At 37.5% G+C, this 15937-nt stretch overlaps 1 protein-coding gene across 1 annotated transcript in view; it reads right to left on the bottom strand.

The window, feature by feature from the left end:
* Positions 1 to 15937, bottom strand: part of LOC150084017 (protein Daple-like) — a 303433-nt gene that overhangs the window by 152105 nt on the left and 135391 nt on the right. Inside the window, exons 13-14 of the mRNA XM_090375738.1 lie at positions 9797 to 9936; positions 4789 to 4890 (exon numbers count right to left, since the gene is read on the bottom strand). Coding sequence (XP_090231864.1) covers positions 4789 to 4890; positions 9797 to 9936 — 242 coding nt within the window. The remainder of the gene's footprint in view (positions 1 to 4788; positions 4891 to 9796; positions 9937 to 15937) is intronic.

Below are 15937 nucleotides of genomic sequence, written 5' to 3'. Positions count from 1 at the left end.
GAAATCCATTTGGCAACTCCTAAACTAACTTAAACCATCTATCTGATTAATGATAGCTAATATGGATTCCATCAGTGGAATCCATATTATAATATACTGGCTTGTGGTATATACCTATGAGCAAATTCAATGGCAAAGACTGATGAATTTATTATTATTATTAGCCATGTGGTGCAAGGAAGCCTAAGGCTTATGCTGCACCAGTCAAAAAAAAAAAAAATTTAGAGAGAGAAGTAGAAGGAAATCACCAAGAAAGAGAAGAATGGTGATATCCAGCTCAGGACTCTGGGTGTGCCAAGCCCATACTCACCAGATGTGAGCCCCTGGGGTTACAAGCAGTTGCTCTTGGCATTTCTAAGGCCTTCAATCATGTTTGGCGTAAAGGTCTTCCACCTTATTGATTCCTTACTGTTTGCAATTGGGTATCCAGTTTTCTCTCTGACAGCTTGCTGAAAGTGATGGTAGATAGCTTTGTCTTCTAACTTCTCCACTAATGCTGGTGTTTTCCATTCAGTTCTTTCTCCCACTCTTTTCATCTTGTATATTAATGGCCTTCTTCCACTGACTGGAAATCCTATACATAGTTTTGCTGATAATAGCACACTGCATTCCACCTTCCAGTTTGAGAACCCCTGCCTTGCACAAACAGCTTCAACTTCTTGAATATCCACCACCAATTCCTTAAATGCTGAAGTAATTTTCCGATGGGGCAAAGATAACTTAATTGCTTCCTCTGCATCAAAACCACTAGGTTTTCTCTTTTGCTCTCAGCAAAAGAGGGATGTTCCTTCTAACCAACTACTCACTCTGTACAAATCTCAAATCCACCCTACAGTGGAATACTGTTCCCACATCTGGGGCAATGTCCACCAAAACCTCTCTCAGGATTTTAGACTTCATTCAAAAGAGGTAAACTAATAAAAGACCCATCTCTTACAAGCCTCTCTGCTCTCTGTTTCTGCTGCAGGCTATTCTACAAATATGGGCACTGTTCTGAATTGGCTTCTCTAATTCCCCCCCCCACTTCCAAACCACTCCAAACATGTGCTGCAACCAGTTAACATCCATTTACCATCCAACTTCAAACTCACATAACCAACAGTTCCTCTTTTTCATTTATCCCTTCAAGTTCCATTTTCTGACAATCCTCTCTTTGCATGTACTCCTGAAAATTACAATCTACAGAAATTCAAGTTTAAAGGCAAAAAAGCATCTTGTTTTCATCTTCTCAACCTTCAACTTATGCATGTTACTGAGTACTATAGGTTCTAATACCATTCGTGTTTGGAGTTTTAATTTAAAAAATAAAACCATTTACAGGCTTGCATAATATTCAATTATATACACTGAACATCATACAAGCATTGAACAATGAGCATTATGCAGTGAACTTTATGCAATAATATAGCATTGGTGGGTCCCATAATACATATTAACTGGAGTAGGAAAAATGAATCAGCTGAAACTAGGCTTTTTCACTTTGTATCTCTCAGTAGCAGACTTAGGACGAACATCAGTGCAGAACCCAGTTAGACTATATTACATAAGACTTTTCAGTTTCTCTTTAATTTAAATTATGGAATGCCAGCAGCAGTGGCATTCCATAATTGTAACAAAAATCAATAGTGCTGGACCTGACAAGTGCTACCTTTTGTTTTAATTTTTTAAAAAAAAAAGTGTTTTTTTTTTAAATTCTGCTTGGAGTATAACAATATTTCATCTTTTCTTAATGCTTGCAATGCTTATTGTAATTTTTCATTTTTATAAAACAACAATTAATTATTAAAAAATTGTGTTTTACACCTTTTATTTTCAAAAAACAACTTTTATTAATTCTGCTGAAAATTAAGAAAACATAAAAAAAAAAATATATATATAAACATGAAATTTTCTCTTCCACTTTCCAGTTTAAAAACAAGTAAAGCTCACAAATTTCAAACCAGCACACATATGCAAATATTTCTGCTTATTATGTATATACACATTTTTTTAAAAAATTAATATATACACTGAGTGGACAGAAATCATGGGATACCTACCTAGTAACGGGTAGGTTCACATTTTGCCCAGATAAGGGCAGTCACACGGCAAGGCATTGAGTCCACTAGTTGACAAAAGCATTCCTCAGGTATTTCTATCCATGCTTACTGCACTGCTGTCCATAATTCCGTCGCATTCCTGGGTGGAGGATGTAAAGCTCAAACGGACCTTTCCACAGCATCCCAAAGATGCTCCACAGGGTTCATATCTAATGAACGGGGAGGCCATTCCATGGTCGCAAAATCTGCGGAATGCTCTTTGAACCATGTTCTTGTCACCACGGCTCTGTGGGGAGGCGCACTGTCCTGCTGGAAGAGTCCATTGCCCTGTGGGTGGTGCACGATGACCATGAAGGGATGCAGATGGTCTGTAAGGATGGGCACGTAACGTGAACTGCTCAGAGATGCATCGATGTACTAGAGGTCCCAATGTGCCAGGTGAACATGCCCCAGACCATTACCAACTGTCCACCTACCTGAAAAGTTCCTTGTTAACATGATGGGTGCATAGCTTCATGCAGTTTTTGCCAGATACGCATCCTCTTGTCCACTTGAAATAACTGGAAATGGGAATCAATGGATCAGGAGACCCGTCTCCAATCTTCCAAGGTCCAATCTTCCAGGTGCCGATGTTCTTTCACCCAGTTGAGGTATAGAGTCCTGTGTGTCATGGTGTTAGCAATGGGACTCTGGTGGCTCCCATAACCTACTACAGCTAATGATTGCCTGATGGTCTTGGTGGAGACATTTCTGACACCTCCCTCATTAAAGTCTGCAGTGATTTGTGCCACTGTTGCTCTCCAGTTGGCTAAAACAATGCAAGACAGATGTCAACGGCCATGTTCATCCACCACCTTTCTCAATCCACAGCGCTGTCCACGGTGAGATGTTATTCTGGAAGTGGCGTATTCACTCGATACTGTTGAATGGGGTTAGTGCAATTTCTTTACTACCCCCCACGACAGAGTGACCCATGTGTCAGGCACCCACTATCATACTTCTTTCAAAGTCGGTTAACTCACAACGTTTATCCATAAACTAACATTGAATTGCCGTCTACGTGAATGCAGTGTACCGATATTCCTGTCAAGCCGTGGGTTAGTCCACTAGCGAGAGGGGTGACAGCATCTTGTTCCCCAGTAACCAGGTATCCCATGAATTCTGTCCTTTCAGTGTACACTTGTGAGTTTTGTGTTAGGAATACTGGACACAAATGCATCATTAGAGAGGGTATTTTCTTTAATGAAACATTTTAGACTGATGAAAGGAACCAGTTGTCCGTTTAAACTTTACAGGCAATATTAATAACAAAAACACTTCTTGTATGGACTTTTATAATTTCATAAAGGAATAGCCAAACCTTTTGGAAGAAATTCAGTCAGCTACAAAATATGACAAAGATATTAGTAGTGTATGTCCTGAACCATCTGCTCAATAAAGATTTGTGTAATTTGGCTATGTTAATGTGAGACTAAGACAGCGATAAATATGTAAGTAACCTATGTTAATTTTAATCAAGCTAAACAGTTATGGCTAGTTGGTATGAAATGAGTACAAGAGGATCGTTTTAACTAGTATGACAGTTGAATCATGTCAAGTTGCCATGAGTGTCCCTTTTTTTTGTTTTATAAATCTGGTCACCCTACTGTATACAAATTGAAATTACACCACACCATGAAAGTTTCCCACATCTGAGCAGTATCCTGCCCTTACTTACCCTTGCAGTCCACAAAAAAATCAAGCTACTCGACTACCTAAAGGCATAATAAAGTTAATTAATAATCCCTTGCTTACAAACTCACTTCATCCTATAACACAAACTGTTTCTGATGCATGCATTTAACATAGATATTTTCATGCACATTGTTCTTTTGAATTGATACCTTCAATTTCACCTCTTTCTTCAAAATCAGATCAAACAAACTAATCAGCATCCATTCACAGATCAACTCCATTGCCAACCTAACTTTTCTTCTTCACTTATTCATTCTCTTCTGTTCTCTGGAACTAAAGTCCTCTCTGTGTATTTCTTGAAAACTACAAGTGAAAAATGAAATCCAGTGTCAACCACTTTGTTTTGGCTTTTCAACCCTCAACCCCAGGAATTAATAGTACCCCAGGTACTGGGGTACTATTAATTCCAATAACATTTCATGTTTGGGGTAACCGAAAACAGACTTTGAAATGGTTAAACCAATTCCTCAGTGAATTGCTTTTACAAGGGCAGTCTTGATCCAAAGTTTCTAAATGTCAACACTTCTGGACTGCAACTAGGAAATAAACAAACCATTAAATTTAAAACTATCCAATATATTACACACAAATATTTGTATTGGACAACTGAGATTTTTATTAGTCTAGTCTGGCTTTTTTCATGGATCAAGTTTCATATTAACTGCTTTCATCAACCTAACAACCGTATTTTTGTATTTTCTCCTTGGTATTTCAGTTCTTGAGAGAAATGAAAATGTTGCAACCCTGTTTTTGATTCTGGTCTATAATCACAATGCAAAAGAGAACAGGTTTGTTTTTAAACTGATGGCTTTCAAAAGTGGTTAACAACAGGATAACCAAATTTCAGTCCCGTGGATTCAATAGATATGGATGTACATAAAGAATCCCAAAAACTGCACAGTAATCATAAAAAATTATCACACAGAATTTTAGCTAATATAAATGATATAAAATATGACCAAAGCACAGAAAAAAAAAAAAAAAAAAAACTAAAATTATGTCTAGTGTGAGTTACCTGCAACTGTGATTCACCTTCAATATTGCCATTATCAGCATCTGGCCAATCTATCTGATCAATATTATCAGCATCACTTTGGTTCCATCTTTGAGGGTCATCCTAACGATGAAATGAAAATAAATATAAATAACTAATTATTTGATTGTACTAAAAACAAAGTGAATGTCTAGTTCTAAGTAAACATAAGATGATATTTGTATGAGGCGGGTTCAAAAAAAAGATTTGTGTTCACCCAGAAGCAGTTGATAGAAAGATGAATTTTTTTTTTTTTTTTTTTGTTTGATACTTTGAAATTTCTATAGCAACCACACAAATTTTGGTTTTGATCTGACAATTCGTTTTTTTTTTTTTTTTTTTTTTGCAGCACTGAATGAAGTGTCACAATGGATAAACTGGAATACAGACCAGCGATTTGGTTCCTCTTTCTGCAAGGAGAAAACACCTAAAACAAATGTTTATGGAGAAGACTGCTCAGGTTACAGTGCTGGTGCACATTGGTATAAACAATTCAAATGTGGAAGAACCTAAGTGCATGATGAAGAAATCCCAGGATGCCCAGCAACTGATGTAACAGAAGTGTTGCAAAAATTGGGCAATAATCCTGGAAGACTGCCATGTCAAAGAACTAGCTGTAGATCTCCAAATTAGTGTAGTGTCTGCAGAGAACATCATCCATCAAAAGTTGCATACGAGTATAGTCTGTTAGATGGGTTCCCAAACTTTTGGCCACTTACTAGAAGAAGGAAAGAGCACAATGTGCACATGAAATTGTCAATGTGCCAGGAAAAGCATGAGGAGTTTTTTTCCACAGCTAATAACCATGGATGAAACTTGAATTCTAAAACTAAACAAATTTCAAAACAATGGAAGCATGGATTATCACTACCTCTCCCAAAAAGGCAAAGGTGCAAGCAAATGCTGATAAGGTGATGCTATCAGTTTTTTTGGATCAGCATAGTGTAATATTAACAGATTACCTTGAAAAGGATTGTACAGTGAAGGCAAAGTATTATTACAACCTCCCAAAAAGCTACATGCTCCTATAAAAGGAGAAAAAAAAGGAGGGAGGGGAAGCTGTCAAAAGTTGTGCACCTGCTCCACAATAATGGCCCCTAAACATTCCTTGCATGCTGCAGTGGGGGCATGCTCATAAATATGGGTCTGAAATATTGCCGCATCCTACTTATTTCTCTGACTTTGTACCCTCAGATTTTTTCCTCTTTTGTGCCCTGAAATCCTTTCTTCATGGAAAACATTTTGCTTCTGATGAGATGATTTCTGCTGCCAAGTTATGGTTTAAAGGACAATCAGAGGACTTCTTACAAAACTGGCCTGTGATGTGGAAGTGTATATAGAGGTAGCAAAAATGTGTCATTTTGTCTGGTGATTGTGTTGAAAAAGTGTAATGCATTGTGTTTGTTTCAATCTTCTATCACAACTACTTCTGGATGAATGCAAAGCTTTTTTGTCCAAGGTGAAACAGGTGCAGTTGTGTCCTGAAAAATATCACTTAAATCAATATTCCAATTCTGAAAAACCTCTTATCCTGAGTGAAGCAGGTCTATTTTCATTTGGCTTGCTCTCATAGAAGAAATCCCACCAAGTATTATAAAGATAGTCCCAACTGGGGGGGGGGGGGGGCAATGGAAAATGCTGAATCTTAGCAGCATAGTGGAGCAGTAATGTTTTCTTGCAAAGATGTAATAGAGGATTATGCACTTCAATATAAAGATTTTGGATTGGAGAAGTTCTGAAAGCACCTAATGCAGTCCTCAGAGTACTGTGCTGGATGACATTTAGATGTTATAAAGTAGTGCTCCTGGCAGAGTCATATACTGGACAACCATAATCAAAGCATGAATGGATTAGAGTTCTGCAAAGATGCAGAAGAGTACACTGATCAGCTATGACATAGACAAGACTGATAAAAGTATTTCTTAAATGAAGTGAGCTTGGAAATTTAGCTTGCTGTCTAATATCAATCCAAGAAATCGGTAGTAACAAGTGGGATTGGAGTATTGTTTATTTGCAATTTGGGATCCAGAGGAAAGACCATCACTAGCAAAAGTGCGTGGCAGCGCATTTCTTTACTGATAGTTGGTAACCATTCCGTGAAGTCCAGGATACTTTGTTGGTTGTGGCAAGTTGGAGCTGCCATTTGATGGTGTTCATACTTTGAGATTGACAGAAAATGATAAGGTCAACTGTATACATAAGTTTCAACAATTTTTGGGATATCTCTTGTCATGCTGCTAACTCGTATTGCAAATAGTGTTGAACTAAGTATCAATCCTTGCGGGACACCTTCTTCCTGAATGTGAGATGCAGAGAGTATGTTCATAGAATGCAGCATTGACTCTCTCTCCTTCAAGTACAAATTCCATGTGAATCACACCTGTTTGTTGAAAAACATGATCAGCATAGTCTTGATCCTGGACTTCTGTAAACCAAATGTCTTGGGTCTTGGTGACAATTTTAAAGTCCACTGCATGTTCTGATTCTTCATAATGAAATACAAAATGCTCATCTCCAGCCAGTGACAATATAGTCGAGGAAATAAGGATTATCTTGACAAGTCTGAATGAAGTCTTCTCATGATGGCACTCTGTTTTTGTCTGCTGATCTCTGCAGACAAAAATTTAGCACAGTTCTTTACCTAAATTCTTAATGACTATTTATGCATTAAGAATCTGCAAATAAAAGAACCACTAGGTGCCAGTGATCAAATTGTACTGATTTGGCATTTACTGAAAGATGTAACTACCATCAAGGGTAAAGGGAGGGGCTTTTGCTATGATAAAGGTGACCACAGTGGTCTCAACTGATGATGTTACCATCAGCAAATTCTAAATGGGAAGCATTCAAGGAATTAATCATAGAAGCTACTAGACCTTTCATACCAACTAAGAAATGCTCTTCAAGGTATAGGCCTATATCGATGTCAGATAAATTGATGAAACTCGTTTCAGAGAATAAAACTGCACAGGATGCATATAAATTATTAGGTGACAAAAAAGCCTATGGTAGATATAAACTAGTTTGTAATCAAGTCACAAAAGAGGTTAGGCAAGTGATGGCAGATTACAAGAAATCTTTGGCAAAGGATGCAAAGAAAAAGAGCAAAGACTTCTTTACTTATGCAAACACTAGAAAGAAGGATATGAATCAAATTGATACACTTGACATTGATGGTTTGACTGTTGATGACTGCTGATGTTGACATACAGATGCAAAAAATAATTTCGATATCATATACTTGGATCTTAGGAAGGTTTTTGATATTTTTGCATATGGAAGACTGATATATAAATTGGAGCAGTGTGGCATTAAGGGAAAGTTGCTGCTATGGATAAAGGGATGGTTGAGTGGGAGAAGACAAAGAGTGGTAATCAATGGACACTGCTGTTTGTGGACTAATGTTATTTGTGGAGTCCTCCCCTAGGGTTCGGTGTTGGGCCCATTGTCGTTTTCTATATTTATCAACGATATTGATGAAAGCATATCAGGTTTAATGTCCAAGTTTGCAAATGATACAAAGGTTGGTAAAGTGGTTAATGACAGTAATAAAGACTACTGCAACGGGATCTAGAAAAGTTGCGCAGATGGGCTGAGAAATAGCAATTGAAGTTTTAATATTGATAAATGCAAAGAACTGCATATGGTAACTGTAACATACCAATTGTGCGGTACTACACTCAGGGTACTGAAAAACGAGAAAGACCTGGGGATAATTGTGCATTCAGATATGATCTTCTCTAAGCAATGCAAACAGGCTGCACTGCCAACCTGTCTGTATTGCTCAGACAGGTTGGCGGTGCAGCTACCAGGGCTTCCAGGACAGCTCATGGGGTTTTGTCAATGATATACAGGGGGATAAGTAGGATACCTGGGATACGGAGATGATTATCCCATTGTATAATACAATGGTCAGGCCACATTTTGAGTACTGCATACAGGTCTGGAGGCCTCATTTAGGAAGTAATGTGGAGCTGCTGGAATGAGTGTGGAGAAGGGCAACAAGATTGGTGAGCGGAACAAAGGTGTTCTCTTACCCAGAAAGGCTTCAGTTCTGCAAATTGTAGCATCTGGAGACTAGGCACCTGCAAGGTGATCTAATTTAGGTGTTTAAGGACTGAGCAAGCTCAATGCTGATGGGATTCTTACTCTTGCTCAGACCACACACGAGAGGACACAAATTCAAATTGAGGAAGGACAGTTGCAGAATAGATGTGCACATGTTTGCCTTTGATAAATGAACAATTGTTGGAACAAACTTCCATCTGTTGTTGTTGAAGTAGATAGTTTAAATAAATTCAATGAATAATTAGACAAACTATTGGAGGGAATGAATAGGTGAAATGAGAGGTGTCATGTTTTTTGTTTTGGCTGATGCTGTATAAGCTTGCTTTCCTACATCATTAAACACTGCTAATGCTAAATCTGCATGCAGAATATGATGAATCGTCTCCTTATTCATATACATCTCAAGGGCTATCATTGCAAGAATCAAATAACGATATTTTGATACAATTTCTTAAACTTTTGAAAATGTGTCCTTATTTTGAAAGGCTGATAGTCTCCCACTTCTTGGGTAATCGTGAACATTTGAACTATTTATATCATTCAAACAGACTGGTAAGATGTTTCCAGTTTAAAGTGAATTTGATATTCATTCACTGTTTCATTACAAAATCATGACAAAGAATATTAACTCTACTAATAAAACTGCTTGAAACTCGTCAGCCTACTGGACAGCCATCTATTACCATCTGTTGGAGGAAGTTTGACTACAACATACCACTTTCATTTATTTTCAAACTCATTGAATCTGACTGCAACAGCACCAGTCCAGGAACTCTACTGCCACACCTTGTAGAATGAACGATCTATATAGTTAATGAAAATAACATATCTATTAAGCTATTCTGAAAATTTTTATTTATGTAAAAAATAAAAATTTTCAGAATTTTCAAAAGTAAAAAATTATTTCATAGATTATTCATACCAAATGATCTCTCATTTCAAATGAAGGAGATCTATCCAAACTTTCCACTATCATCCTAAGCCTTTGATTTTCCAATTCCAGATGAAGAGCGCGGGTCTGTGCATCTGTATTCAACTGTTCTAACAAGCTATGGCCTTGAGCTGAAAGAAATAATAGTCTTTTAAAAGAAAAGATAAAAACAAAAAATTGCACACATTTTATAACACACAAAAAATTCAGTTTTCAAGCTGCTACTATAGCATATTCCATAGCACACAATTTTTCTTAAAAAAAGACAAACTTTAAGTACACAATGGTTGTTATATTGATGGTTCATAAAATCAGCAAAAGAATGAAGAAAAGTTTAAACATTTAATATAATTCTACTAATACAATTTTGTATAATTTAATTCGGAATATGTACTACAGTATTAAAAAAAAAAAGAAGGTTGTATATCTTGTGTTGATTGTACATTATATTAAGATTAATTTGTAAATTACATATGTATAGTAATTACTGTACATAGCAGTATGTATGTACAATATCTATGATATTTACACACACACACAGTTGCTGCATATGCAATATCCAAATGGATATTGCATATGCAGCAACTTACATTTGCAGTCATCTTTCTGTATCTTTATTACTTTATTTTTACTCATCTTCATAATATTTTCAATCTGTTTCTCGTGGCGGTAGTGAGTGCTAGTTCCTTTGCACTTCTCATACTGCCCTCTATTTTCAGTTATCTACTTTATTTCTCTCTCTTTGGTGGCAGTCTGATTTCATCAGCAGTTGAGCACTTAAGCTTTCCTGTTTCTCTAGTAACTGCATTAGGGCCTCCATGATGTGATATTATTGCTTTGGCAGCTGGCATTTGAGTGAATGTCTGTCGTTGTCCATTGCAGTAATTTGCATTATGTTCAAAATGTGGTAATATTCACGGCTGTTGTGTCCGGGTGATGAGGTTGGATATAACGGTCATCTATTATTTGTTTCTTGCTTTGTTTATCCTATATCTATTTTTCTTTTGTGGTTGATTTATCATATCGATGGTTCGACTGCTGATGATCCTGCTCGGATAGCAAACAAACTGAATGAGTATTTTGCATCCACATTCACACATGAAGAGTTATTAAGGTTTGAAAATGGCAGATGGTTATCAAATTGTAGCAGGGTGCTTAATGATTTTGTAATAACTGAGAGCAAAGTGGAGGAGAAATTGTTGAAGTTAAACATAAGAAAGGCGCTTGGGGTGGATGGGATCTATCCAGTTATATTAAGGGTGCGGCAAAGCAACTAAGCAAACCTTTAGCCATAATTATGAGAGCATCCTTGGACTCAGGGGAGGTACCACGGACTGGAGATGTGCAAATGTTGCCGCAATTCACAAAGGGGGATCGAAGGGTAACACAAGTAATTACAGACCAGTTAGTTTAACTTCTGTTTCAGGTAAAATAATGGAGTCACTGGTTAAAGATGCATTGCAGGATCATCTAGACAAGACTGCAGCAATAATTCAGACACAGCATGGGTTTGTTAAGGGAAAGTCTTGTCTGACCAATTTGATAGGATATTATGATGTGGTTACAAAGAAACTGGATGCAAAAAATAATTTTGATATCATATATATTTGGATTTCAAGAAATGTTTTGACACTGTTGCGCATGGAAGATTTTGTACAAATTGGAGCAGAATGGTATTAAGGGTAAGTTGCTACAATGGATAAAAGGATGGTTGAGTGGGAGAAGACAGAGGGTGGTAATTAATGGATGCTGCTCTTCGTGGACTAATGTTATTAGTGGAGTCCCACAGGGTTCGGCGTTGGGTCCTCTGTTGTTTTGTATATTTATCAATGACATTGATGAAGGTATATCAGGCTTAGTGTCAAAGTTTGCAGATGATACAAAGGTTGGCAGGGTTGTTAATGACAGTAATGGCAGTGTGCTACTGCAACAGGATCTAGCATAATTTGGGCAGATAGGCTAAGAAGTGGCAACTGAAGTTTAACCTTGACAAATGCAAAGTGCTGCATATGGGTAGAAGTAACCCCAGAGAAACGTACCAACTATGTGGTACTACACTTAAGGTGGTAGAAAATGAAAAAGACCTGGGAGTAATTGTGCAGTCAGATATGAAGTTTTCTGAGCAATGCAGACAGGCTGCCAGGGCAGGTCATGGGGTTTTGTCAATGATATATAGGAATTTTGCTAGCAGGGAAAAGGTGATTGTCCGTCTGTATAAGGCAATGGTCAGGCCACGCCTTGAGTACTACGTACAGGTATGAAGGCCTCATTTTAGGAAGGATGTAGATTTGTTTGAGTGTGTACAGAGAAGGGCAACAAGATTGGCGAGGGGAATGAAGGGATCCTCTTACCAAGAGAGGCTTAAGTTCTGCAAATTGCAGTGGCTGGAGACTAGTCACCTGCGCAGTGATCTGATTGAGGAGTAGGTGGTAGATGACTTTCATCAACCGGTGAAATACCACCACTTTGCTTATTGGAGGCTTGAAGTGGTGAAACCCATGTTTAGTCTCTAGAGCAAAGTTTCTGACATTCCCCTCCCCCCATACTTCTCCTTCAACCATGCATGGTACTAAGTACTATAGGTTTTGATACCTTTCGTGTTTGGGGTTTTCATAAAAAAAAAATAAAATAAGCCTTGAATGGGTTGAGCACACTGAATTCTGATGGGATCCTTCCGCTTGTTCAGATTAAGAACCCAAGGGGGCATAAATTCAAATAAAGAAAAGACAGATGTAGAATAGATGTGCAGAAATTTGCCTTTAGTCAGCAGGTGGTTAATTGCTAGAACAAACTTCCATCTGTCATGGAAGTTGATAGGTTAAATAAATTTAAGGAGGAACTGGACAGGCATTTGGAGGGAATGGTGTGATTTTTTTTTTTTTTGGCTGATGCTGCATAAGCTCATTCACTTGCTTTCTTGCATCACATGCCACTACTACTATATCATATTTGCGATATTTCACTTTTCTGGCCTCGGTGCTGTCTGGTGGTACCAGTCTAAATCTATCATTTATTGGCTATATTTGCCTTATATTTAATATTTTCGAAATTTTTTAAATACATATTCCTTCCACTCTCCTTCCATTCTACTTTTGACTTCATTTATTAATTATTTTCTTCACTCTTTTTTTCCATATTGCTCTATATTACTTATATATATAAATAATATAGAGCAATATGGAAAACGTATATATACAAAACAAGGTCATAAAATGAAAAGTCGTAAAACAAGACCAAATTATAATGTAATTGAATGAGATAGATTCCAAAATTCTCAAAATTTTCCCAAGTATGTACTAATATTTTTGTTCTTTATAAATAATTAAATATTTTAAACATTTAATGCATATGTTTTATTTATACTTATGCATAAAACAATAAAATAAAATTTTAACTTAATTTGGTCCTGTGGAGTCATCGCTTGAGTACGTATTTACTTCACTGATATTTTATGTGACAATGGTGTAATGGGGCGACATTAACGGGAGGTTCCTGGTTGAGGATCATCGGGTTCTGAGGGTTCCTTTCCCTTCTTCGTCCAGAACTGTAGTATTGACGTCTGGTGTGACTTTCTACATCATTCTTCCAAGATGTTATAGTAGAGCTTCAACGTCGTATTGACACCTCTTTGGATGCCGTGGCTACATTCCCAATCAGGATCATTATCACAAAGTTTATCAAATGCACTACAAATTTTGGCAAGAGCATTCTGAATATGTTTTGTTTTTAATGTTCTGATTATCTCCAACTCTTCCACTCCATCTGGTGTGTCAGCCTCATGTTGTTGAAGTTGCACAATCAGTTCCTCCAATTCCTCCCTTGAAAGTGGTTCACCATGACTCTCCAGCAACTGGTCAACATCATCTGGATCAACGTTGTCAATGCCATACGAGAAACATCTTTAGCCACTTCCTAAATTGGCTCAATCCTTACAAAATCAATCACTACTTTGGGCCACAATTTACACCAAACACCATTCATGCAAGACTGTGACACTTCCTCCTACACAGAATCAATGTTTGTGATGGCATTCAGGATGCTGTACGACTTCCAGTAGTTCCTCACAGTTATATCAGACTGCACAGCCTCAACAATCCCTTTGAAAGTCGTAAGCAAATAATATGCCTTAAATGGTCCATTGGTTGCAAAAGTGAAGTTGTGATGGGAGGCAAATACACAACCTCAACTTCCAAATTGTCACTGTGGATTTCTTGGAAGTTGGCTGGGTGTCCTGGGGCATTGTCCAGCACCAACATGACTTTGGGAGGCAAGCCATTTGCTGCACAAAACTGAGCAACCTCTGGACAAAAGTATGAGGTGTACCATTCGATAAAAATTGTCTGAGTCACCCATGCTTTTTTGCTAAAGCGCCAAAACACAGGAAGTCGTGTCTTCACCATGCCCTTCATCACACGAGGCATCTCCAAATGGTACACCAACGTCGGTTTGAGTTTAAATGTTCCCGATGCATTGCCACCCAGAAGCAATGTCAACCGATCTTTTGCAACCTTGAAACCAGGGGAAGACCTCTCCTCACAGGCGATGTACATCCTACTTGGCATTTTTTTCCAATAAAGCCCCATTTCGTCAACATTAAAAACTAAATCAGGGTGGTAGTAGCAGCCTCACCAGACACTTTCACATTGTGAAATTTTAAAACGGTTTTTAAAACAATGAAACCACTCTTTGCTGGCCGTAAACGTTTCAGTGCTACCAGACTCCTCACATATTTCATCAAATAATGACTTCGCCTTGTCCAGAATTACTGCCTGTGTAACAGGAACGTTATTTTGGTTCATAATATCAATTAACAACACTAACAATTTCTCAATTTTTTCCATTGGCTCACTGTGTGAATAAGTTGTTCTGGATGACACACTTGTTATCCCTATGCGTGTGCATGCGCTTTATTTTATCAATATTGTTCATAATCATTGATACAGTAGAAGGTGCTAAACTTAATGCCTTACACACATCTGGCTGACACTCACCAGACTCCATGCGATGAATCACATCCATTTTCTCCTTATTGTTAGTGTTTTACGGTCTTCTTTGCACCCCCCCCGGCAGAGACACTGCCCTACGCTTAGACCTCATGTTTACACAAAAATTAATATTATTATCATTATTATTAATGAGAAATAGCACTATAATAACACTGTGTAACCCGTTAACAATTGAGGGAAAATTCACAACGAAACCAACAACAAGGCGGACTGAACGTAAACAACTCTAGGCATATTTCCACCTGCAATGCACCACAAAAAAAACAAAAGAAATGCCTTGTGCATGTTTGGACTCACAGGCATTTCTGCAATGTGTTACTGAGTTGCAATTTTTTGTTATTTTAAATTTTCAATTTTTTTAGGTAATATTTTGAAACAGTCGTTAATGTGAAAAGTCGTAAAATGGACCATTAAAATGGGACCTACCTGTAGGTGTTTTAACTACATTGGGATATAAGTTTAGGGTTATATTTTGTACTGAAATTTTATTTGCAATTGAATCAAAATGACTCAGACCAGAGCAGCAAAGCAAAGACTCAAGCTAATGGGAGTGCTGTGGCTTAGGGGAGAACTAACGGAGGGCATTTTTCCTCTGAATCACAGCCTTTTGAAATGTACTGCTTGTTTCTGTATATTATCCTTTATGTATATGGAAAATTCACAACAAAACCAACATGGCAGACTGAATGACAACTCTAGGCATCATTCCACCCACATTGCACCACAAAAAAAAAAAAAAAAGCCTAGTGCAAGTTTAGACTCGCAGGCATTGCTGCAATGTGTTACTGAGTTGCGATTTTTTTGTTATTTTAAATTTTTTCAATTTTTTTAGGTAATATTTTGAAACAGTCAACGTGAAAAGTCGAAAATGGACCATTAAAATGGGACCTACCTGTAGTGTTATAACCGCATTGGGATATAAGTTTTAGGTTATATTTTTGTATTGAAATTGAATCGAAATCATGACTCAGACCAGAGCAGCAAAGCAAAAGGCTCAAGTTTATGGGAATGCTGTGGCTCAGGGGAGAACTGACGGAGCGGTTGTCCTCTGAATCACAGCCCTTTGAAATGTACTGCTTGTTTCTGCATTTTATCCTTTATGTATATGTAACATACTTCACTTATA

This window comes from Mastigoproctus giganteus, chromosome 6, assembly GCF_048544385.1.
Source record: "Mastigoproctus giganteus isolate SK-2022 chromosome 6, ASM4854438v1, whole genome shotgun sequence".
Lineage (NCBI taxonomy): Eukaryota > Metazoa > Arthropoda > Arachnida > Uropygi > Thelyphonidae > Mastigoproctus > Mastigoproctus giganteus.
This window is presented reverse-complemented; position numbering and strand designations above follow the sequence as displayed.